This window comes from Talpa occidentalis, unplaced genomic scaffold, assembly GCF_014898055.3.
Source record: "Talpa occidentalis isolate TD23 unplaced genomic scaffold, MPIMG_talOcc4v2.1 talOcc4.4, whole genome shotgun sequence".
Taxonomy (NCBI): domain Eukaryota; kingdom Metazoa; phylum Chordata; class Mammalia; order Eulipotyphla; family Talpidae; genus Talpa; species Talpa occidentalis.
In genome coordinates, this window is record NW_023604295.1 from 115698202 (window position 1) to 115723491 (window position 25290).

Below are 25290 nucleotides of genomic sequence, written 5' to 3' on the forward strand. Positions count from 1 at the left end.
TTTTTTTTTTTGTTTTGCAATGTTTCTGTATGTGTGCATGTGTATTTGCTTTAACCTAAAAGTTAAAATAGGAAATCCAGAGTAGTATGGTTAAAAATAGGGAACTGCCTGCTACTAAACATATTGTGAATTCCTATTTCCTGATTTCCAATTCAGTCCTTGTACTTGAAAACTGTAACATGGACTACTATTACCACGAACTTCACCAGCAAATGGCCTATTTCCTGCGGAGAAAATGCACTTTATAACCATTATGTTGCCCCTGAATGCATTTAAAATGTTAAGCTTTTGAAAAACAGCGCTGATGCTGGCAAGCTTCCATGTGTTTTCTGTGTGCAGCGAGTCATGTAAGGGCGCCCCTGAACTTCAAACCTGGTCTGCATCCACGAAGTTACTGCCGTCCCCACAGCACCTTGCACCCAACACTGATGTCCAGCTCCCTCTGAGGCTCAGGCAGCTCACCCGGCCCTTTGCTCTCCCCTCCTTCTCGTCTCCCTGTTCCTTTCCCTCTTCTCTCCTTCCCCTCTCCCCCTTCTTCCCAACCTCCTCCCCCATCCCTCTCTCCACCCTTCGCCACCCCTCCGCTCAGCTCGCTCCCCCCAACCAGGACCTACAGGTAGGGCCGGAAGCACGAGCTCTAGCAGTTCCGCAGCCGTTCAGCAGTCAACCGAAATCACCTGGCCAGCCGCCCACACAATGCTGCCTCTCTTGCTGATCCTCTCAGTCCTGGGCCGGCTAACTTCTGCAAACTACAGTAAGTGAAACTCCCTTTTCCATAGGAGGTTTTCCTGTCACAGCGTCCCTGGGCGTGAGGCCATCACCTTTTTCAGACCAGAAATCCAGGACAAACTGGGAAGAGTGCAGAGGAGCAATGTCAAAACCTGCCTAGTTTCAGCAGCCAGCTGGACCTGCTGGTTGTTGGGCCGAGAAGGACGGGAGTTGCCCTGGCTTACCTGACCTGCGCCTAAGGAACAGGGAGCCCCCACCTGGGGAGGTGGGAAATGACAAAGTCTGGAGGAGGTCTGGGCACCAACACCCTTCTTCATTGCTCTGGGCTGAGGTCAAGTCCCAAATTGTCTAGATAGTGGTAAGGTCATGCTCCCACTTCTAGAGGAATCTCTTCCTAGAATCCTGATAAGTATGATTGTGTTGCTGTGTATCGTTGGGGTGGCGGCGCCTTGGAAGTTCAAAGAGTGACGAGCAGGAAAGGGCAAATAAGTTGTGAATGGGGATGCTGCTGTATAACCTGGGGAATGTTCACACCTATTTTCCTTGCTGCAGATTCTGAAACATCACTTCTACAAATAACAATACCACAGAAGATTCAGACCAACAGGACTGATGGCGATGAATCAGAAATGCATGTAATTATGAAATCAGGTTTCTAAAAATATTTTTTTATTTTTCTTGAACTATATCAATCAATTCATGCATATCCCTTGTGAAATTTTGTGTTCTAATTACTGTGTCTAAGAACCATTTGGTTTGAATGAGAGCGAGTGTATTGATTTTTTTTTCATTTCTCAAGTAATTTAAGAACACCATGAAAGTATTTAAAAACCTACACTAAGAAAAAAACACTGCAAATTACTACCACACAAAATGAATATAGTCCTTTGGACTTTTTTTCTAGAAAATAATTACCTTATACCATGATTTTATTTTTATTTATTTATTTTTTAAATAAATAAATCTTTATTTTTTTAATTTATTTTATTTTTTTTGTAGAGGCATGTTTTTATTTATTTATTTGTTTGTTTGTTTTGTTTATACATGCACTGGGTACAGTCAGAAGCGCGGGAGGGTGAGAGAATTCACCAGAGCCAGAACGGGGAGCAGAGCAGGCAGAAGGACCAAAGTACACTGCTGAGGGGAGCAGCGGGCGGCAGGAGAGGTCTGCGTGCCATGTGGGACCCTCCTCAGGTGGCCGGGGAGCAGCCGGGGATCAAACCTGCGCCGCGGAGGCTGCAGGCAGCTTCGCAACCCAGCGCTCAACCGCTGCGCCGCCAGGGAGGCCCAATAAATCTTTATTTTTTAAAATAAATTTTATTTTTATATTCCCCATACAATTGTAACCCCCTTATTTTGACCCTAAGCCCTCCCCTCCCCACCCCCCATAGAGTGTCTCTGGTTCATAGTTTTTTGTTGATTTTGATTTTCACTTTCTTATAGTTATTCATTTTCCTGGTCCCTTATTTAAGTTTTCTAGATTCCTGCTATGAGTGAGACCATCTGGTGTTTTTCTTTTTCTTTCTGGCTTATTTTGCTGAGCATGATCCCTTCCAGCGCCATCCATGTTGCTGCAAATTGCATGAGTTTATCTTTTTTGAATGCTGAGTAATATTCCATGGTGTATATGGACCACATCTTCTTGATCCAGTCATCTATTTTTGGGCATTTGGGTTGTTTCCAAAGCTTAGCTATTGTAAATAATGCTGCTATAAACATAGGGGTGCAGGTGCTCTTTGGAATTGATGTTTCTGTGTCCTTTGGGTAAATACCTAGGAGTGGAATTGCTGGATCATATGGAAGCTCTATGTTTAGTAGGTCCAGAAATCTCCACACAGCTCTCCATAGTTATACCATGATTTTTTAAATGATAATATATAAAAGATAATATGCAAAGAATCCCTTCATGCTTATATTTGCATACATGCATATGTAAATCTTTGTGAAAATGACAGTAATGATATTTTTAATCTGATTAAAACAGTACAGCAGGTACAGTAATCTCTCCTTGGTGATTTCACTTCCCATGGTTTCAGTAACAGTGAACCGTGATTCAAAAATATTGTATATAAGATGTTGTTTTCACAGAGAGAGAGCACATTTACATAACTTCTATTATATTTTGTTAGAATTCTTCTATTTTATTAGTAGTTGCTAATCTCTTAATCATGAATGTAACATCAAATGGTTTATCAAATTTTAGACATTTAGTTTAGTAATTCTTTTTTTTTTGTATAAAGGATTGTTAACCTAAAATCTCAGGAGGCCACTAAACGCAACACACATTTATTTGGTATGAAATAATTGCAATTCAGGGAAACCAGATATATACAGAAATACAAATAGTGTCCCATATTGGGGCAAAGTTTAAGGCTTTTTTTAGAGAGAGATAGTCAGGTGAAATAACCACAGGGCAAATTCATCAGATGGAAGAATCATAGGTAGGTAAAAAGTTCACTTTTATGAGTACTTTCAAACAAGATAATTCCATCTTGTTGGCTTCTTGGAATTATGGCAATGGAAGTGCCATTGTGAGTAAGGCAATTCCCCTAGTCAGGGTTACCCTGGCTTGATTTTATTTTCATTTATTTAAAAAAAATTTTTAAAAATATTTATGTATGCATACAAGAACTGGGGTATGGGCCAGAGGTGTGGGGGGTGAGAGGATTCACCAGAGACAGAGTGGGGAACAGAACAGGCAGACTGACTGAAATACACTGCTGAGGGGAACAGCAGGCGAGACAGGAGAGGTCTGCTGTGCCATGTGGGTCACATCCCTGGCTGGGGAATTGAACTTGTGCTGCAGTGGCTGCGGATAGCTTTATAGTGCTGTGTCTTAACATCTCCCACCCGCACCACTAGGGAGGCCCTGTCTTGATTTTAGAATGACTCCACTTATGTTAAGGTTGCACTTTTATTGAGATTTTTTCTCTGAAAGAATTGTTGGTCAATGAATGAAAAGTATTATTGATCAATTATTGGATTGAATTTCTTCATGTGTTCAGTTTTTGAGTAAGGAAATATCTCCAAGTAAGGAGATATCCTTACTTGGAAGGCTTATGGGTCATGTCCCATGTATGTGTGTTGGACTGAGTGGGGTGGGGCTTCTTCAACAAGAGCACCAGAGAATAGGAGGGTTTATTGTCAGATTCCTTTAAGGGCAAGCATCATCTGAGGTTTCTTAAAGTCTCTGATGTGAAGTCACAGAAGTGTTTAGTAATATGTCAAAATGCTAATCAATGATTATAAGAGTTGTGTGCTTATAAAATTGAGTTTTGCAAAGAAGACAAAGTTTTACAACAATGAAATTTCCTTAACAAACAAAAAATTCCAAATTCCAAATTGGAAAATAGACCTGGACCAACAGGCAACACCCAAAGGCAACAGCTAAAGAGATCAGAGATCCATGGGCTATCAGCATTTTTGTATGGTCTGTGCCCAAATTTTTTCTCCATTTCTATTTTGCCAGAAGTATTTTCCTGCCAAGTACAATAAAAGGTATTTACAAGAGAACAAGCTCCACCTTTTCAAGGTAGGATGTAGTCAACAATCAATTCTACTGTATAGTACAATATACATATAAGGGAGTCAAAGTGAAACCAGAACACCTGCGACCTCAGCAATGGTGGTCTCTCACCCTGCTCTTCTACTACTGGTAGACTCTGGCTGTGGCTCCTCAGAACCCAGCAGCTTCCTTTTTATACTTGGTGCCTAGATTGTAGAATGGACCAGTCAGGTGCAGGCTATAAGCTGACTGGTGCTAAATGGTCCAATTAGCTATAGGATTAAAAATGGTCCAATCAGATTTATAGCTGGGTTAGGGGCTGAAAGAGAATATAAGGCAGAACCAGAGGGAACTGAGAAACTTTGTTCTATCTTCTGAAGAAAGAAGAAAAAAGGACCAGCAACATCCAGCAGCTGACCTCCAAGGAAGGAAGAGAAGCTGAAGACCTTTACATGTAGAGACTGGACTGCAGTTTGCCTCTGACATTGCCTGAAAGGAACACCAAAGATCCCAGGTGTCTCAAAAAGCTGTTTGTTGTTGGCGTTGGCCAACAAGTCACAAAGAACTGTTAACACTTAGTGTCACTGACACTGCCTCTGGGTCACCAGTAGTGAACATCACTTCACTACAGGCTGGTACTGTCCAGTATAGACCTAAAGCCTTGAAAATCTTTCTTGAATCTAAAAGCCATTTCCTACTTCTAATTCTACTACTAGTGCTACACTTGATGTATGTGAATCATAAATAAAAATTAGACTAATTTCTAATTAGTTACCAATATTTAAAATAAATCAATAAAGTCATCATTCTTACTAATTACCTGATGTCTTTATCAGTGTTTTCTATGTTCATAAAATACCTTTTAAAATGTTCTAGGATAGTTTTCTGATAACTGTCAAGTCATAAACTGACTTGGGTTAGAATTTTCAGTTTACTGAAAAATTGTATTTAAATAGAGCAAAAATTATTACATGGGGTTAGATGAACTTATAAGAATGCTAAAATAATTTATTGATTTTTAAAATATACATAGAAACAGAAATTTAGTTTCATTTTAAATTTTTGTCATGAGTCACATACAAATACAGTCGTGGGATGATTTTGGGGTGAGTATGCCTTCATATATTCCTTTTTATATAAGACAAAAAACTACAGATTAAAACATGAAAAAAAATCAGAATAATTTTGGGAGATACCAAAATTTTCCAATTGCTGTAAAATTTTTCAATTGCTGAAAACTGAATTAAGAAGTAGATTCAATGGAATAGAAAATGAAGGTAAAATAACCAGAAATTGTACTGTCAAACGTTGATTGGAGAAGAACATTAAGCAGATATTTTGGTGAGATAGACAAGGCAAATGAACAAATTAGAAATATCTAATATTAAAAATGAGAAATAGATGAAGGTATAAATAAAAATATTAAAAAATATATGAGTACAAATTGTTGCTTAAAGTAAATTCATAAAAATATCACAAATCTGACATAAGATTAAATAAACAACTCTTTATGTAAGAGAAGGGAAAGAGGGCCTCCCTGGTGGCACAGGGGGTTAGGCACTGTACTATGGAACAATCCACAGCCTCTGCAGCATGAGTTCGATCCCCAGCCAGGGAGATACCCACATGGCTAAGCAGACCTCTCCTGACTTACCCCCTGCTCCCCTCAGCAGTGTATTTCAGTCAAATCCTCCTGTTCTGTTCCCCACTCTGTCTCTGGTGAATCCTCTCACCCCTCCACACCTCTGGCCTGTACCCCAGTTCTTGTGTTCATAAATAAATAAATCTTTTAAAAAAAGAGAGAATGGAAAGAAGCAGGACTATGAAGAAAGTGACTGCAGTCGGAATGATGAGGGACTTATTAAATGTGGACTGTCCCTGAAAATTGGTAACTTTGTGTGAGATGGCCTTTTGTAAGTAGAGCAGTGGATAAAGAGGATAAGGAGATGCAGAATGGAGGTAGTGCTTATGTCATTGAGGGGATACTGCCTTAAATCTTAAATGTGGAATTAGAGATAAATTTAAATTTATTTGTGCTAGTAACTGCATAGTACAAAAAGTTAAAATCAGTTTTCTTCAGAAATTACTCAACTTCTTTAATGTAATGATTTTAAATTAAAATTTCATTATGCTACTTAACAAACACTATTGAGTATGGCTTTTAGTTTTGAAATTGATTTAGACTTTTGATTTTACTTATATTTAATTGTGACTAACTCGGTCGTACAATCCAACACGGAAGAAATATAGTCGTCTACTTCTTTATGAATATGCAATTTTGAGACATTTGTAATGAAATCTATGTTTATATTAAAGAGCACATGGATTTTTTTTAAAAGATTTATTTATTCATGCATACAAAAACTGGGGTACAGCCAGAGGTGTGTGTGTGTGGGGGGAGCACGAGAGGATTCACCAGAGACAGAGTGGGAGAGTGGGGAACCGAGCAGGCAGATCTACTGAAATACGCTGCTCCGAGCAGCTGGCTTTAGGAGAGGTCTGCTGCGCCATGTGGGTAACTCCCTGGATCAAACTCGTGCTACAGTGGCTGCGGATAGAGTCACAGATTGCGTCTTGACCCCTTGTGCCACCAGGGAGGCCCAAGAGCACATAGATTTTTTAAAAATGTGAGGGAGTGTAGGGTCCACGGGCAAACAGAGTTTTCTCAGTTTCGCAGTATTTTTTGCAGTGATCTTCCAGCCAGTTGGTCTAATAAACAATAACATGTAGACTTGATATGCAGTCCCCATGTGTGGAGAGCAGTAAATAATGTAACTTTAATATATAGTTTGCATGATCGGTAACATGCTTGCCTAAAGTAGGCCAAAACTTCCCTCTGCTGGCTTTGTCTGTAAATCACATAAAAGCTAATAGGGCTCCTGGGGAGGGGCTACTCGCAGGCCATATGCAGCCAGTTCCTGGCCTCTCACTGGGCATGGGGCCACTGCTGTGTTTGGACGTTGCTGCTGTTGCTACTGCCATAGCGGGCCACCCGGGGGCACTGGGCAGGGCTGTTCCACCAGGTCAGCCGGACAGATATTGCTGTTGCTACCTGTGTATTTCCTGTACCTGTAAGAAAGACTTGTTCCGGTCTCCCCACACACGGGCTTTCTGACTTGGTTTCTTGTCTGCCACCGTGGAGACCCCCACAATCTTGTAGCTGAGGCTGGACAGAGAGGCTGGACAGAGAGGCTGGAGCAGGTAACAGTCATAACAGTGATAGAGCATGAGAACTTTGGTGGAGGGTGGGCAGGGCATGTGCAAATGTTGAGTTGTGAAGCTAAGTTGTATGCCCAAAAGTATATAGAATTGTAAACAAACCGTGAATCAATAAAATGTAATTCCAAAAAAATTATGATTGTCTTTTAAGAATTTGACATTTCTAATAATTTCTTTCTCTTTGAATATTTTGTTGCAGGTTACGTATGCCATCAAATTTGACAGAAAAATATATACTATCCATCTTGAAAAACAGTAAGTGACCTTTTTTTGGTACACTTATTTTTAGTTCTTAAACTTTTGCACTCACTGCTCTTAATTGAGCCAAAATAAAAGCATGAAGATCATATTTATTTAAAATATTATATCTTCCTTGTGAGGCAGACTACAATTTCAGTCTTCATCTTGAGATTTTAAATTTAGTATTTAAGCCAAATCCTAATTATGCAAATATTTTATATATGCCTGATAAATGAAATTATTCTATGTACCTTTTAAGAATAAAACACAATTATAACAAATAGGAAAATAATTTTATTTGTCCATGTTTAATTTTGTTTTTCCTGTCATTTTACGTATTTATATGATTTTAAGCATTTTACTAATTACACTAGCTGTTTCTTCTCATTTTGCTATAGTATATATTTTTAGTTTCTTAAATTTTGTTTCTTATTTTTACTCTGTAAGGAAACCAATGTTAATAACCACGTGATTACCTTTGTATCATATTTTATTCTAAATTTCATCTTTCCCTAAAAAATACAGAAATCTACCCCCCAAATTGACAGAAACAGAAATAGTGTTTTGTGACTGGCAGCTATTATTTAATAATGGTATTTATTTTTTGCTTTATGCCAATATATTTACTAATCCTATGACAGATATAACAACCCATAGGATGTAATATTGATAAGTAATATAGCTATTTCCAGAGATTGTCACTATAGTGCTTTATAATAAACATCCTCAAATATATATATATATATATATAATACATATTAGAATATTTTTAGAGTTGATAACAGTGTATGGAGCTCTGTATCAAAAGTATGAGTAATTATAATAATCATAGTCATAATAATAGTAAGTACATTTATTGAGTGCACACTATTTGCCCTGTGTATTTCTAAGCAATTTGCATGAACTAATTGATTTAATTTTGTAACAATCTCTAAGATAGACATTGTTTATTAACCACAATTATACTATGTTATGATTTTTGAGACATATTACCCATTACTTTGTAAAAAGACAATAGCAATTTAGATTTCTAAATGCTTCATGTACTAAATTATTTTTTCTCATTTGAAGGTCAGTTTCTTTTTCCCTAAACAATTTGTCTGAATGTTTACTGGCTATTTGCATTTTCCCATATGAGGTTTGTCTGTTCATATGGTTTCCCATATCTATTTATTATTCATCTAATGCACTTTGAAATTTTAGGTTCACAGCAAATTTGAATGGAAGGTGTAGAGATTTCCCACATTCTCCCTGTCCCCACAATGTACATGTCCTCCATTATCTACATATCCTACCAGAATCATGTATTTGTTAAAATTGATTATCACACATTGGCACATCATTGTCAATCACCTAAATAAAGTTCACAGTTTATATTAGCCCAATATTTTGATTGGCTTTTCTGAATGATTAAAAATATAAAAAGAAAATTCTGAGAATGATATTTACTATTAATTTCTTACCATGAATGACACATATGTAATAATTTTACCTACATATTTTAAGAATCGTGAAATCTGTTATCCCATGGCCATATCTATTCAATTCCCTCACTTACCAGTGCTAATCACAAATACAGTAACACATATTCCTTGGCCATATTTTTATTTTTATTCGTCTATAGGCCTAGAGATCAATAACAAATCATAACATTGTGTTATTTTATACAAACATCATGGTACATTATGCATATTCTGTTATATAGTTTATCTTAATATTATGGACCACATTGGCTCAAATTCTTTTCCATTTCCTCTATTTTATTTTCTTCCATATAATTCTGAGTTTCTGTCATTAAAAACTGAGCTGTAAATTATCCCTAAATTCCCCATGCCACAGTACTTTGATTTGAGTATGTAAGGTTACCTTTATGGGTGTGTGATCTCTCAGTAACACATGGTTAAAAGGATCTGTCCCTGGTTCAGTGCTTAGCTGTTGCTGTCCTCAGATTCTTAACAAGTTTGAACAAGAATGCTCACAATTTTTGGTTTATCTTGGGCTATGCAGTCTGTGGCTATGTGACTACTTTTAATCAATGAAATGTTAGCCCACCTGATTCAAAATGAGATTTAAAAAGCTTGTATATTTTTCTGTTCTCCTTGTTTTTCTGCCATCCTCATAAGGATTTGTTTAGCTAGCTTACAGGAAGACACTGACAGGTGTAGCACAGATAAGATGCCCAAATCATCGTTAGATCTGCCAAAATTCAGCTGTGCTCCAGAAAATTGAGCAAGCCTGGCCAGAAATAACACAACTACCATGCTTATCTAAATATGACCCAGGAGTGTGAATGATAGGAATTAATTATTATTTTATATGTGGTTTTGATTAAGTGGTAGTTTGCTATGCAGTGCTTGACATAATATTATTTTTAATAGTATTAATTTTTATTTAGGTAATGTTGGTCCACAACTCTGTGTATGGTTTAGGAGTATAGGTTCACATCTCTTCAAATGTATATTACCACCTCACATATACCACCATAGTATCAATAATCATGCACCATAGTACTTTGGATCCCTTAGCCGCTGTGAGGCTCAGGCCCCTCTGGTATTTGCCCCATGGTAGCCTCAACTGTGCCATGTTATTATTAAAGTTTGTTTAGACTTATTTTTGTCTGCTTTTTGCTTTATTTATTTATATTCCACATATGAGTGAAATCACCCAATATTTGGCTGTTTCTAATTTATTTCATTTAGCATAATCTCTAATCCATGTTGTCACAAATGACAAGAGTTCATCCTCTTTATAGCTGAATTGTATCTCATTGTGTGTACATATCAAATTGTCATTATCCACTCACCTGTCATTGGGCACTTAAATTGTTTCCATAAATGGGCTATTATAAATAATGCTGTAATGAACATAGGGTGCACATAACTTTTCAAATTAGTGTTTTTGTGTTCTTTAGATAGATATCTAGGAGGGAAATTGCTGGAGCATAAGGTAGATACATTTTTAATGTGTTGAGAACCAGCATATTGCTTTCAATAGTGTTTGGACCAATCTACATTCTCATGGCATTTTGCTTCGTGTAAAATACAATTTTAACAGTGTTTTGTCTTCAAATCCATGAGCAAGGAATATATTTTAATTTTTGTGTATCTATTATTTCTTTTAATAATGTCTTACAGTTTTTGTTTCACAGGTCTATAGTTTTTTTAAAGTTTACTCCTAGATATGTAATTCTTTGTAAATGACATATTTTTCCTGATTTCTTTCAAGTTAGTTATTTGCGTATAAGAATGCAACAGATTTTTGTTATTGATTTTGTAGCCTACCACTTCATTGTGCTGATATATTATTTCTAACAGTTTTTAGTGCAGTTTTTAGTGACTTTTGTGCATTTTATTAATAATTGGCAAATAGGGCTTCCCCGATGGTGCAGCAGTTGAGTGCTAGGCTGTGAAGCTGCCTACACCCTCTGTAGCACCGGTTTGATCCCCGGATGCCGGCGAGTGTCCCACATGGCACACAGACCTCTCCTGCCACACCCGCTGCTCCCCTCAGCAGTGTGTTTCATCAGTCTGTCTGTTCTGTTCCCCGCTCTGGCTCTGGTGAATTCTCTCACGCTCCCGAGCTTCTGACTGTCCCAATGCTTGTGTAAATAAATAAATAAATCTTTAGAAAAAAAAAATAATTGGCAAATAATGATAGTCTGACTTCTTTTTCAGTTTGGATTACTTTTATATTTTTCTTACCTAATTACTCTAGCTCAGATTTCCAATACAATGATGAATACTAGTGGTGAAAGTAATCATTATTTTTCTTACATCTGAGTTTTAGAAACAGAAAGGAAAATACTTCAGTTTCTCACAATTGATTATGCTTGGTCTTTATTGTGCTGAGGTATGTTCCTTCTCTTTCCTATATTTTGAAGGTATTTATCACAAATGGTTGTTGAAGTTATCAAATACTTTCCCTGCTTCATTGATATGATCATGACTTTTTTCTTTCCTTTTGTTGATGTGGTAAATTAACTTCATAGATCTGCAGATATTGAAGGATCCTTTATTCCGTGTATAAATCCCACCTGGTCATGATGTATGAATCTTTGAATGTATTGTTGAATTTGGTTGCTAAGATTTGGTTGAGAATTTTACAGCTATGTTCATCAGAGCTATTGGCTGGCAGTTTTACTAGTTTGTAATGTCCTTTTTTCCTTGTGATATCAGAGTAATGTTGGTCTAATATGTTTGGAATCATTTTCTGATGTTCAGTTTTTTCTAAGATTTTAAGCAGTGGAGGTATAATTCATATTTGAAGAATTGATAGTACTCACTTGTGAAATATTTAGTCTGGGTTTTGGTTTTTGGATAACTTTTGATTACGGTTTCAATTTCCTTGCTTGTAATTCATCTATTGAGATTTTTTATTTCCTTTTGATTCAGTCTTGGAAGGATGTGGGCTACTAAATGTTCTTTTATTCTAATTTATCTAATTAACTCACATGTAAATGTTAATACTAGTTTCTTGAATTATGCTCTGCATTTTTGAGATGTCAAAAATCTGCATTCCTAAATGCAAATAACTGGAAGAGAAGGAAATCAAGAAAGTGATCATATTTATAGTAACATCAAAAATTACAAATTCATAAAAATAAAACTAAAAAGGACATGAAAGACCTTTTCAATGAGAACTATAAGTCATTACTACAAGAAATAGAAGCATAAGGAAATGGAAAGATCTTCCATGCTCATGGTTTGGAAGAATAAAGAGTGTTGAAATGACCATCTTACCCAAAGCAATATATAGATTCAATGCAGTCCCTATCAAAGTTTCAATGGAATTCTTCAAAGAAATAGAGAAAATATTACTGAAACTTGTCTGGAACAACAAAAGACACCAAATAGTTAAAGCAATCTTGACAAAAATAAAAGTGGAATGAAGAGATCAGTCCCAGAGTCTAGACTCTAAACCAGATTATGTTTCCTGCATCCTAAATGTATGTTACATTGTTCTTACAAGTATTTGAAAATTTTCTTTTTATATCTAAGATGTAAATCCAAGTTTCACTTTCACTGTGAAACAACTATAATGCATTTTCTAAATGTTATCAGAGTTGGTTTTATTAGTTAACACTGCTGCATTTTTATTTTTCCTTTTCTTGCAATTTTATGTGGAATAAGGTATTGTATAGTTATAATAATTTTGGATTATTTTGTTAGATCAACTATGTACACTACATGCTTTCTGAATCTGGACATAGCTTCAAGTTGGTCTTTTGTCATATTGAATGACATATTGTCAGTGTGTACAATTTGTGCATCTTATTGTTTTTCCATAAATATTTGAGTTTATTATAGTCCATCTTCACTGAATTTTCTATATGTTTTGTGTGTGTTCATGCATGCATGCTTGTGTGTGTGTGTGTGTGTGTGTGTGTGATGTGATGTATTAATTTTCCCTGGTGCCATAAGTCTCTTTTAATTTTTCTTTATAGTTTAAAATTCTTATACATATATTTGTTCTATGGGAAATCTTTGTTTCATTCTGGGCTTTACTATTTTGCCCTCTATATCGTTTTTTTTTCCTATAATAATTTCCAAGTCTTTACTTTTGCTGTTTAGTTATCATTATATATTCTCTTTATAGACTACCATCTAATTTCTTTAGTAATCAAATTACCCTTGGCACATTTATCCAGTTATTTAATTTCAACATCATGTAATTCAGTTTGATAATATACTTTTTACTTTAAATTAGCTCCTTTGAAAGTTTAACTTTTCTTGAAATGATGATTATTTTCTTTAATCAGTATTACTCCATAGGGAACTAAATTTTAAGTGCTGCCTTCTCCCTTTTCGTTGTTCATTTTCTTTATATTGGATATTGTTTTTCTTTGACAGTCTATTGTATTTTTATGCTTACCTAGTTAAGCCAGACTGTTTTGTTGTTTCCTATAAAAGCAACAACATAGATAAACTTGAAAGCCCAGAGTAATAAACTTGCAAATTAAATTTTCTCATTTTAATTGTTCTTGATGTTTTTCTTTAATTTTTCAGTTTCTAATTTGTTTTTCTTGGGAACTGTGTCTGGATTCCCTATTCCACCATCTCCATTGACTTGCGTATGGTAATTAAAACATATCTCTGCCCTTGTGCTAGAATTCACTTTCCAGGCATTTGTACCTAAATCAGCCCATACCATTCAGTGCTTTTCCTTGAATATATGCAGATATGAACTTATGAATATCAGATTTTCTCTGGGAAGCTCTCCAATCTTGATTTTTGAATTTAAGAAAAAGATAAGTTATCCAGAAAAAGAGAAAATAAAGCAGATGTGTAAACAGATGTCATAGTTAAAGAGAGTGAATGATATATTTCCTCTTTGATTCTAACCTTGAAATGTCTTTGGTATTTGGAATCCTTGAGTTATTATAGCCTTCCTATAATAAATGATGGTGTCAAATATTCCATAAAAATCACTATCTCTTCCATAATAATTTTATGCTTTCATAACCTATTCATAACAGGTTTGTATATGAAAATCATTTAACTTATGAAATTTAAGTAAAACACTAATATCCTGTCCCCTCCCCACAAAAATACTTTAAGAAGTGTGGTATTCTTCTACAATATTTTCCTTTCTTTCTCTACAAGAAAGACACATTCTAGGGAGGGTTCATGCCTTTTCCCAACTCCACATGAAGGCTGAGTACAGCTGAACTTAGGGTAAACTTGTTAATAACATTCATTGTGTTTTATGGCACAACAGAAATTCATGAAAACTAATGAAAAACCATATATTTTCTTCTTGTTTCTATGAATCCAGGACTCCTTATTAGCCAATTTAACTAACATATTTGTGCATGAGATTAATGACTGAATCTCAAGGGAAATGTTTCTGTGAAAATCAGGAAATCTTGATTTGTACCAGATATAGGTCTGTATCATGACAGCATTCATACCAATATCTGGTTATACTGGCTATTTGTTCTTCTATACACAATATACTATCAGGAAACAAAGATAATGGAAGGATGACTCTATTTAATTTTGGGGTGTTTAAACTTGGAAAATTTAAAGTAAATTTTGCTTAATTTAATGATTATGGAAGTTAATTTTATTCATTATATTATTACAATAACATCTTTTTTTGGTTGAATTAGGTCATTTTTAGACTCTCATTTTCTTGTGTATTTATACAACAAATCAGGAATATTATATACACAGTCTCCATTTGTGAAGGTAAGTCTTGGAGATTTACATGTTTTTTAATGTGGCTAAGGTATTGGTGGGAAGAAAAAAATTCTTTATACTCTACAGAACTATCAAATACTAAGAACACATAGTGGATAGAACAGCTCTTTTTAAAATTTTTACACAGGAATCATTTATCAAAAAAAGTCATTTAAACTAACTAGAAGTATTAGTAGGATTTTGAGATGAAAGGAAAAATAGTTTTCAAAAGAAATAAGTTGTTAAACACACTGATAAGTTTTTTTTTAAGATTTATTTATTTATGCGTACAAGAACTGGGGTACAGGCCAGAGGGGTGTGTGTGTGTGTGTGTGTGTGTGTGTGTGTGTGTGTGGATTCACCAGAGACAGAGTGGGGAACAGAACAGGCAGAATGACTGAAATACACTTCTGAGGGGAGCAGTGGGTCAGTCAAGAGAGATCTGCTGTGCCATGTAGGTAGCTCCCCTGCCAGGGATCGGACTCGTGCTGCAGTGGCTGCAGACAGCCTTGTAGGTTGCGTCCCAATCCCCTGCACCATCAGGGAGGCCCCACACTGAGAAGTTTTAATATATCATGTGATATATTAAATATTATTTCTGTTACAGGTACTATTTTAACTCTAGCATCACTTTCAGGTTCACTCTTAAGATTTCCATTTTTCTGTTTACTTTATTACCCATCTGTTCTTCCTGAATGGTTTTTATTCCAGTCCTTAGAATAATTTATGGTGTTTTAAATGCCCAGTCTGGTAATTCTAAAATCTTCAGTATCTGGTTCTGATACTTGCTCTGTCTCTTCAACTTGTGTGTATGCCTTTTGAAATACCTAACACAATTTTTTTTTTCTTGATAACTAGACATAATGTACTGGGTAAATGGAACTGCTTTAAGCTTGCCTTTAGCAACACGGTAACAGTATATAGGATTGGGAGACGTGTTCTTTAGTGTTGTAATTCTCAGTTTTTAATTAAACTTATGCCTCTGGACTATGAACTTCACATGTACTTCTCAGCTTTTATTTAAATCCCGCCAAAGGGATGTGGGACAGAATGGACTAGAATGGGCTATAGTTAGTATTTTCCTCCTCTAGAGAGGTTCTGATCATAGTTTAGCAAGTTAGTTTCTAATCATGCAGCTTCCCGAAAGCCGAGGTGTCTTAGATTTTTCAAAATAGTTCTTTGCTCTCTACCCTGATGGGAGCTTGAGTAGATTCCCCCAGCCCCCAATATTTAATGTAGCCTCCTGGTCAAACTCCTGGAGGTAAATTTCACAAAATTGTGAGAACCCATGAAGTGTACCTTGGAGTTTTTAATTTTCAAATATATCCACTCTGTTCTTCTAATATTTTATTAGTTTATTAGTTAAAATCAAACTTTCCTACTCTGGCATGTTTTCTGCAACACTTTTCACTACTGATTCTCCACTCAGCTGTGCCTCCCTATGTCCCTCTTCTGCTGCTTCATTATTGGGGGTTGTGGTATGCCTATATGGTAGTTGTTTCCTTCTGCCATATTTCACGCATTGCATTTAGCATAATCCCCTCGAGTTCCATCCATGTTATTGCAAATGGCAAGAGTTAATCTATTTTTATAATTGTGTAATATTCATTTAAGTATATATACCATGCCTTAAAATACCCATTTGCTTATTTTCACTTAGGTTATTTTCATAATTTGGGTATTGTTAATAGTGCTGCAATGAACATAGGAGTGCATATATCACTTTGAATTAGAGTTTGTGCATTCTTTGGGTAGACCTATGCTAGATCTATTTTCAATACTTTGAGAATCACCTGTGCTATTTTCCATGGGGCTTGAAAAGTCAATATTCATACCGATAGTGTTGTGCAAGCTTCTGTTCTTCTCCACTTGCTTACCAACACTTGTTCTGGTCTTTTTGATATGGGTCATTCTTGCAGGTGTTTCATTGTAATTGTGACTTGCATTTCCCTGATGATAAGTGATGATGAACATTTTTTTCATGGGCTATCTATGTGTCTTCCTTGGAGAAATGTCTATTTAGATCTTCTGCCCATTTTTTTTTTTTTGGTGGGTTGTTACTTTTCGATGAGTTGTTTGTAGATGTGGGATATTATGCTCTTGTCAGATGTTATGATGTACAATATTTTCTTCCATCTGATAAGGTGTCTTTGTTTTACTGTAGTTTCTTTTGCTCTGTATAAGCTTTTTAGTCTGATGTAGTTTCATCTGTTTTGCTTGATTTTTTTTTTTGTTTGCTGTAGGAGTTAAGTCGCTAAATATATCACTAAAGTCATTGCCTATGTTTTCTTCTGTGTGTTCTATGGTGTTAACCCTTATATCCAAATTCTTTATTCATTTTCATCTGATTTTTGTAGGTAGTGTGAAATAGTGGTCTATTTTTATTCTTTTATATGTGGCTATTCAGTTTACCCAACATAGCTTTTTAAGAAACATATTTCTCCAGTGTATACTTCCACTCCTCTGTTGTAGATTAAATCTCTATGTATATTTTAATTGATTTATTAGCTCTTAATTATATTCCATTGGTCTCCCTATTTTTTTTAAATGTTTTGATTACAATAGCTGTATAGTAAAGTTTGAAGTCTGAGAGTGAGATACCAGTATTTCTTTTTTGTCATGATTACTTGGGCTATTCTGGGTATTGTTTCTCTAATTCATGTGAATCTCAATAATGTTTGTTCCATTTGATTGAAGGATGCCATTTAAACTTTGATAGAGTTGGCATTGAATCTGTATTTTTGGTAAGATGGTCATTTTAACAGTTTTAATTCTTCCAGTCCATGAGCTGGGAATATCTTTCTATTTCTTTGTGACTTCTAATTTAGTTCTTTCCAAGGTTTGGGAAATTTTCCTCTATTATTTCTTTGAGTAAAATCTCTGTTCCTTTCTCTTTATGGTCCCCTTCTGGAATAGCCATTATCCTTATGTTGCATTTCCTAATTGTTTCAAATGAAGATGTCTTCATTTTTCTTCTTCATATTTCTCTTTCTTCTTCCACCTGGGCCCTTTGTGAATTATTTTCAAGGTCACCATTTCAGTCCTCCGCTCAGTCTAGTCTCTTTCCGTAGCTTTCTTCATAATTTTTTATCTTCTCTATTGAGCTTTTAATATCCTGCAATTCCATTATTTTCCTCTTAAAACTTCATTTTCTATTTTCTTTTCATTAACTATATTTGTCATAATATTCATTTGCTTTATGAATATTTCTTATCTCTGTTTACCTTTTCAGCATTCCCCTGTATCCTTTGACTTGGTTGTTTTTTTTTTTTTTTTTGCATTTTTTTCTTTATTATGGCAATTTAGAACTCTGTGTCTTACAAGAAAATAAGCGCTATTCATCTCCAGCAACCTCCTGTTCAATGAAGCATGAATCCCCTCTGTGTCCCTTCTGGTGCATTCTCTCTGCTTTCTGATATCCCAGAGGTGATTCAGTATTGTGTCAAGTCACAGGATTCTCTATATGTGGCATTCCATTAGTTAACTTAGATGTTCCTCTGGGGAGCAAAGCAACATTGGGACTTTTGCTAGCTTCTGCTGTTAAGATAGACTCTTGGACAAAGATTACCTAGAAATTCTTGCCTTGCTTCAAAGGAAAACCTTAAAGGTGTTCCATTATATGTGATGAGTATCTTTAATTGCTGTTTTTAAAATTTTCTCCTTACATTTAAACTTTTAACAATTTGGTTATAATATGGGTCAGTATAAATTTTTTTGTTGTCTTTGGCTCTTTAAGTTTGGATATCAATTCTGTTGTTTTGGGTGTTTTCAACCACTGTTTATTTCAATTAATTTCTGGGATGTTTTAAATTGATATATAATTAACATACAACTGTATCAGTTTAAGGTGTATATAGACTTGATTTGATTCATTTATATATTACTATTTTAATACTCTATAGTTGTTCATTGAAGCAATTTTATCTCAGTTGCTTTAAATTCTCTTTTTTCTTTATTTTTTCTTTTTTTTTTCTCTTTTTTTGATTTTATTTTTGCTTTATATTTGCTGTTTGATGATTCAATATGTTGCTCATTTCAGTACTAGGATCACTTGGTTATCTTTTTTCACTCTTGTGATTTTCTTGATTCTTGGTACAGAGTGCAAATTTCAATTCTATCCTTGAAATTTATATCTTATTTTTGAAGGGAGTAACCAAGTTAAAGTTCAGGTTCAGGGTTATCTCTTGTTCCACTGACAGTTTAGCTATCTTGGAGTTTTAATACTACTCTTGTATGCTTAATTCTTGTGCAGGTAAAATGTACTTCCCTGGCCAACCTTGTATTGCTAGATCATTTGGGGTGATAAAGGATCCAGTGAATGGACACCATTTTCTCTCACTGTCATTCTGTCACTGGATGCCAGTGTGTTTCTCAGTCTCTCTTCTAGTGCCTCTAGATTAGGCAAGCTCCTACTGTGGAAGTTGGATTTTTGCTACTTGGACTTGGGAGTGTTGAGGGACATCTCATGATATCCCACTGGGTGGAAGTCTAGGAGTTGGAAAGTCTAAATTGATATCTGCTGCTGAGTAAAAGGTTGTGATCTGCTTTGCATCCTGCCTCTTTTGAGAAGGAATTGCTATAGTGTCAGTAGAGTAGGTACAAGCAGCTGTGATTATTTATGACATACAACAGAATATGCTCTGCACTGTCACGGGTGGGAGACAGGTTTTAAGTTTAGTTTTGAGAAATAGCAAGTGGTTACTGATGGAGATATATGTCTGAGAACTAATAATATATAAATAAATTTGGCAGAAAGTTTTGATATGGAGTTTTCATAGCACAGGATTATCAAAGGAATAGAACTGATTCTATATCTCACTAGAAAGAAAATATTAAGGGAGAACATGGGGAAACAAATGACAATAAAGTTCATGAACAGGGGAGTATTAACTAAAGGTGACTAATATAGTGAAATATTAAAGAGAAACAAACATGAGGAAATGTCATTTAAGATACTTCTGGGTAATTTAGCTTTAAGAAAATAAAATAATGTTTACAAAAAAGTTAATATACTTTTCGGTAACTTAGAAAACAAGTAGAATGTTCACAATTGAAGTTAAATTAATGATCTTGATTACATAAGTCAGTAGTAATAGACTATGCATTCAAAAATGTAGCTGAGAAAAGACGCAATGAAGAAAGTTGTCTGTCAAATATTTAGAATTATAGCAAGAGTTATTTGGAGCAGGGTAGGTATCATGATTATTCATATGCAGAAAAAGAGTTGAAAGGAAGAGATAGCATATATACAACAATGAAATAGAATATATGGTGAATAATATGATAATGGGTAAATCGGAATGTTTAATGATGTCTAGGAAGTAAGGATAAAATGGAAATTTTATTTATGAATTATTCATGAATATATCTTTATATACTTTTGTTAGGGTCACTGCTTTTATCAAGGATATGTTGCAGAGATTCGAGAATCAGTTGTGACCCTTAGCATCTGTTCGGGACTTAGGTAATGGCATAATCCATGACGTTAGACTGAAAATCTTAAATATCCATTTATTTTTTAGAAACTTTTTGAAGAGTAGAGTTAAAGCAAAGAGACTATACTTAGATGGTTTTTCTTGTCATATACTTTCTTTTCTACTTTTTCTTATCATTTTTCTGTTCTCTTTATCCCATGGTTGTAGTTATAATTTTTTGCAGAAAATAACCTCAGAAAATTTGCAGAATATTTGCAGAAAATACTTCAGAAGCTTCCCATTAACACAGCAAATATTTGTATTCATTCGCCCAGCTTCAACACTATGACTACTAAATGCCATATAGAAAGAGAATGCATAAAATTCAGCTGAAAGTTAATACAAGATGGGAAGCTTCTGAGGTATTATACCATAAAAATTACCCTTCAATTTTTATAGAACTCTTGAATTTCTATAAAATGGTTTTTATTTTTCTCAATTTACATTTCCTAGTGGGAATTCTACATTATTACTATTTAATTTCTCTTTTTTTGGTATTTATACATTCAGGGGATTATTGCAGTTGGAGAATGTCAGTTATGGAATTGAACCATTGGAATTTGCAACTACATATGAGCATATGCTTTATCAAATAAATAATAAAATTGATTTCCCTTACTTAAAAGAAAATTACCCTAGGGCTGAGTTGGCAGATGAGCCCTATAGAATTTTTGTAAAATCAGAAGTAAGTAATATATTTTATGACATCTTCATTTTGATACTTTTAATAAACTTGCTGACATTGACATTTATTGTATTTGGAAAACAAATTGAAACTACTTTCTATTATATTCAAGTTCTATTTTAAGAGATTAATGTTACATGCATTTTTATGTTTATTCATATCATATTTAGTAAATATAATAGAATCATGCATAATTCAAAAATCAAAATTCTCATAGTTCATTAATTGCAAGTATTTTATGTATATAAACAGAATAGTGTTGTTACTAAATGTGCATGTTACTAATATGATACCTGAAATGGCCAATTCTGTCCTTGTAAGCTTTGCCTTCCAATACATTTTTTTCTCTGTCAAAAGTATTGTGATAGCATCAAGAAACAACCTAATCTCAAAGCTCAAAGAACTAGAAAAAGAACAACAAAAAAACCCTAAAACCAGTAGAAGAAAAGAAATAATAAAAATCAAAGCAGAAATAAATGAAATCGAAACTAAAAAAACAACCCTAAAGATCAGTTAAATCAAAAGCTGGTCTTTGAAAAAATAAATAAAATAGATAAACCCCTAGCCAGGCTCACAAAGGAAAAACAGCAGAAAGCACAAATAAATCGGATCACAAATGACAGAGGAGAAATCACAATAGACACAGAGATCAAAAGAATAATCAGAAACTACTATGAACAGTTAGATGCAAACAAGTTCAACAATCAGAAGAGATGGACAAATTCCTACAACTCTACAATCACCCAAAGCTAGATAAAGAAGAAATAGAACACCTAAACAGACCAATTATAAGCAGCAAAATTGAAATGGTAATCAAAACCCTCCCCCCCCAAAAAAAAAAACCCAGGACCTGATGGATTTACAAGTGAATTCTACCAAACATTCAGAAACGAATCAGTGCCTATCCTTCACAAACTCTTTCAAAAAATTGAGAAGGAAGGGATAATACCAAACACGTTCTATGAAACCAACATTATACTAATACCAAAACCGAACAAGAACAACACAAAAAAAGAAAACTACAGGCCAGTCTCCCTAACGAACACTGATGCAAAAATCCTCAACAAAATCTTAGCTATCAGAATCCAGCAATGTATCCATAAGATAATTCACCACGACCAAGTAGGATTCATTCCAGGGACACAAGGATGGTTCAACATCCAAAAATCAATCAATGTTATCCAACACATCAACAAAAAGAAATATAAAAACCATATGATAATATCAATAGATGCCAAGAAAGCTTTCGACAAAGTGCAACACCCATTTATGATAAAGGTCCTTGAAATTCTTGGGATACAAGGAATATACCTCAGCATCATAAAGACTATATATGACAAGCCCATAGCCAGTATCATTGTCAGTGGTGAAAAGCTAAAAGCATTTCCATTAAGATCTGGAACAAGGCAAGGATGTCTACTCTCACTACTGCTTTTCAGTATATACACTGGAAGTCCTAGCCAGAGCAATAAGACAAGAGAAAGATATACAAAGAATGCAAATAGGGAAGGAAAAAGTCAAACTATCACTATTTGCAGGTGATATGATAATGTACATAGAGAACCCCAAAAACTCCACAGAAAAACTAATTAATGAATCAGTTTAGTAAAGTGGCAGGATACAAAATCAACATGCAAAAATCAGTAGCCTTCCTATACACAAACAATAAATCTGAAGAAGAAGAAATAAAAAAAATCCCTTTTATTATTGAAACAAAAAAAATCAAATAGTTGGGAATAAACCTAATAAAAGAGGTAAAGGACCTATACAAAGAAAACTATAAAACACCATTAAAAGAAATATAAGAAGGCACAAAGAAATGGAATGACATCCCCTGCTCATGGATTGGAAGAATTAACATTATCAAAATGGCCATCCTACCAAAAGCAATTTACAGATTCAATGCTGTTCCAATAAAAATTTCAATGACTTTCTTCAAAGAAATAGAACAATTATTGATGAAATTCATATGGAATCACCAAAAACCCCAAATAGCCAAAGCTCTCCTGAAAAAAAAAAAAGGAGGAATGGAGACATCACACTTCCAGACTTCAAACTATACTACAAAGCCATAATCATCAAAACTGCATGGTATTGGAACAAGAACAAATACACCAACCAATGCAACCAAATAGAAAATCTAGAAATAAACCTGTAGATTTATGTTCAACTAATCTTTGACAAAGGAGCAAAGAATATGCACAGGAGCAAAGAAAGTTTGCTCAATAAATGGTGCTGGGAAAACTGGGTTGCTACATGCAAAAAATGAAGCTTGACTACTAACTCACACCATGCACAGAAACCAACTCAAAATGGATTAAAGAACTAGACATAAGACCTGAAACCGTAAAATATATAGAAGGAAATATAGGCAAAACACTACATGACATGCACCTCAATAACATCTTTACAGGGCCTCCCCAATGGCACAGCGGTTGAGCGCTGGGTTGCGAAGCTGCCCGCAGCCTCTGCAACGCCGGTTCGATCCCCGGCTGGTCCCCAGCCACCAGAGGAGGGTCCCACATGCCGCGTAGACCTCTCCTGCCGCCCGCTCGCTGCTCCCCTCAGCAGTGTACTTCGGTCCTTTTGCCTGCTCTGCTCCCCGCTCTGGCTCTGGTGAATTCTCTTGCCCTCCCGTGCTTTTGACTGTACCCAGTGCTTGTATAAATAAATAAATAAATGAATAAATAAATAAATAAATAAATAAATCTTTAAAAAAAAAATCTTTACAGACTCATCACCCAAAGCAGTGATAGTAAAGGCAAAGATAAACAGCTGGGACTACATCAAATTAAAGAGCTTCTGCATAGCAAAAGAGACAAAAACTAAAACAAAGAGAAACCCCACTGATTGGGAGAAAATTTTTGCACACAACACTGATGATAAAGGACTGATCACAAAAATCTACAAAGAGCTGATGAGACTCAACAAAAACAAAGAAAATAATCCAGTCAAAAAATGGGCAGAAGAGCTAAAAAGAAACTTCTCCAAAGAGGAAATGCAAATGGCCAGCAGGCATATGAAAAAATGTTCAACATCACTTGTAATCAGGGAAATGCAAATCAAAACTACAATGAGATACCATCTTAACTACAATGAGATACCAGCGAGAATGGCACATATTAAAAAAACTAGTAACAACAAATGTTGGCGAGAATGGAGAGAAAAAGGAACTCTCCTGCACTGTTGGTGGGAGTGCAAATTGGTCCAACCACTATGGAGAGCTGTGTGGAGATTTCTGGACCTACTAAACATAGAGCTTCCATATGATCCAGCAATTCCACTCCTAGGTATTTACCCAAAGGACACAGAAACATCAATTCCAAAGGGCACCTGCTCCCCTATGTTTATAGCAGCACTATTTATGATAGCTAAACTATGGAAACAACCCAAATGCCCAAAAATAGATGACTGGATCAAGAAGATGTGGTACATATACACCATGGAATATTACTCAGCAATCAAAAAAGATAAACACATGCAGTTTGCAGCAACATGGATGGAGCTAGAAGGGATCATGCTCAGAGAAGTAAGTCAGAAAGAAAAAGAAAAATACCAGATGGTCTCACTTATAGAAGGAATTTAGAAAACCTAAATAAGGGGCCAGGAAAAAAGACTAATTAATACAAAGTAAAAATCAAAATCATCAAGCAACTATAAACCAGAGACACACTGTGGCGAGGTGGGAGAGGGAGGAAAGAGGAAGGATTAGGGTCAAAATAAGGGGGGAGGTGCAATTGTATGGGGAATATAACCAAAATGAAAATGCATACATTGTGCAAAAATAAAAAATGATGTAAGAATTATATAAAATAAAATATTAAAAAAGAAAGTATTGTGATAGAATATTTAAAAGTAGAAAAGATCAAGAAGTTGTCCAAAATAAAGTATAGAGATAACATAGTACTCTTAGAATTTTAAAGTATTTGTTCCAATTATTTTCTTATATCTAGTTATAAGTGTAACTAGATTGCAAATATCACAACCTTAGCCTGCAAATAGTAGCCTCTTTTATGACAAGACGCAGGTGATTTGACCTGACTTTGGCTCTCCCGACAGGTTTGGGCTCCAGCTATGCTATATTGGTAGCCTCAGACTCAAGCCAATAGCTGTTACTCTGCATCTCTATTCATCACGTTCTCTGGTCATGCGCCCTCTATCTTGCATGCCAACTCTGTGCACCTCCTTCCCCAATGCAGTGCCAAATCTCCAAAGTACTTGATATGGGTATGTGCCCCTGAGTCAACAACAGCAGAG

General features: G+C 35.2%; 1 protein-coding gene across 2 annotated transcripts in view; it reads left to right on the top strand.

Annotated features, from left to right (window-relative positions):
• The first annotated feature begins 630 nt into the window (after nucleotides 1-630).
• Nucleotides 631-25290, top strand: part of LOC119257835 (A disintegrin and metallopeptidase domain 3-like) — a 96985-nt gene continuing 72325 nt past the window's right edge. The window contains exons 1-6 of one of the 2 annotated variants that reach the window (XM_054700902.1): nucleotides 631-754; nucleotides 1282-1364; nucleotides 7653-7708; nucleotides 14805-14883; nucleotides 20262-20338; nucleotides 20859-21033. In XM_054700902.1, coding sequence (XP_054556877.1) covers nucleotides 697-754; nucleotides 1282-1364; nucleotides 7653-7708; nucleotides 14805-14883; nucleotides 20262-20338; nucleotides 20859-21033 — 528 coding nt within the window. In that variant the 5' untranslated portion in view covers nucleotides 631-696. The remainder of the gene's footprint in view (nucleotides 755-1281; nucleotides 1365-7652; nucleotides 7709-14804; nucleotides 14884-20261; nucleotides 20339-20858; nucleotides 21034-25290) is intronic. The other variant, XM_037526108.2, reaches the window with a different exon arrangement.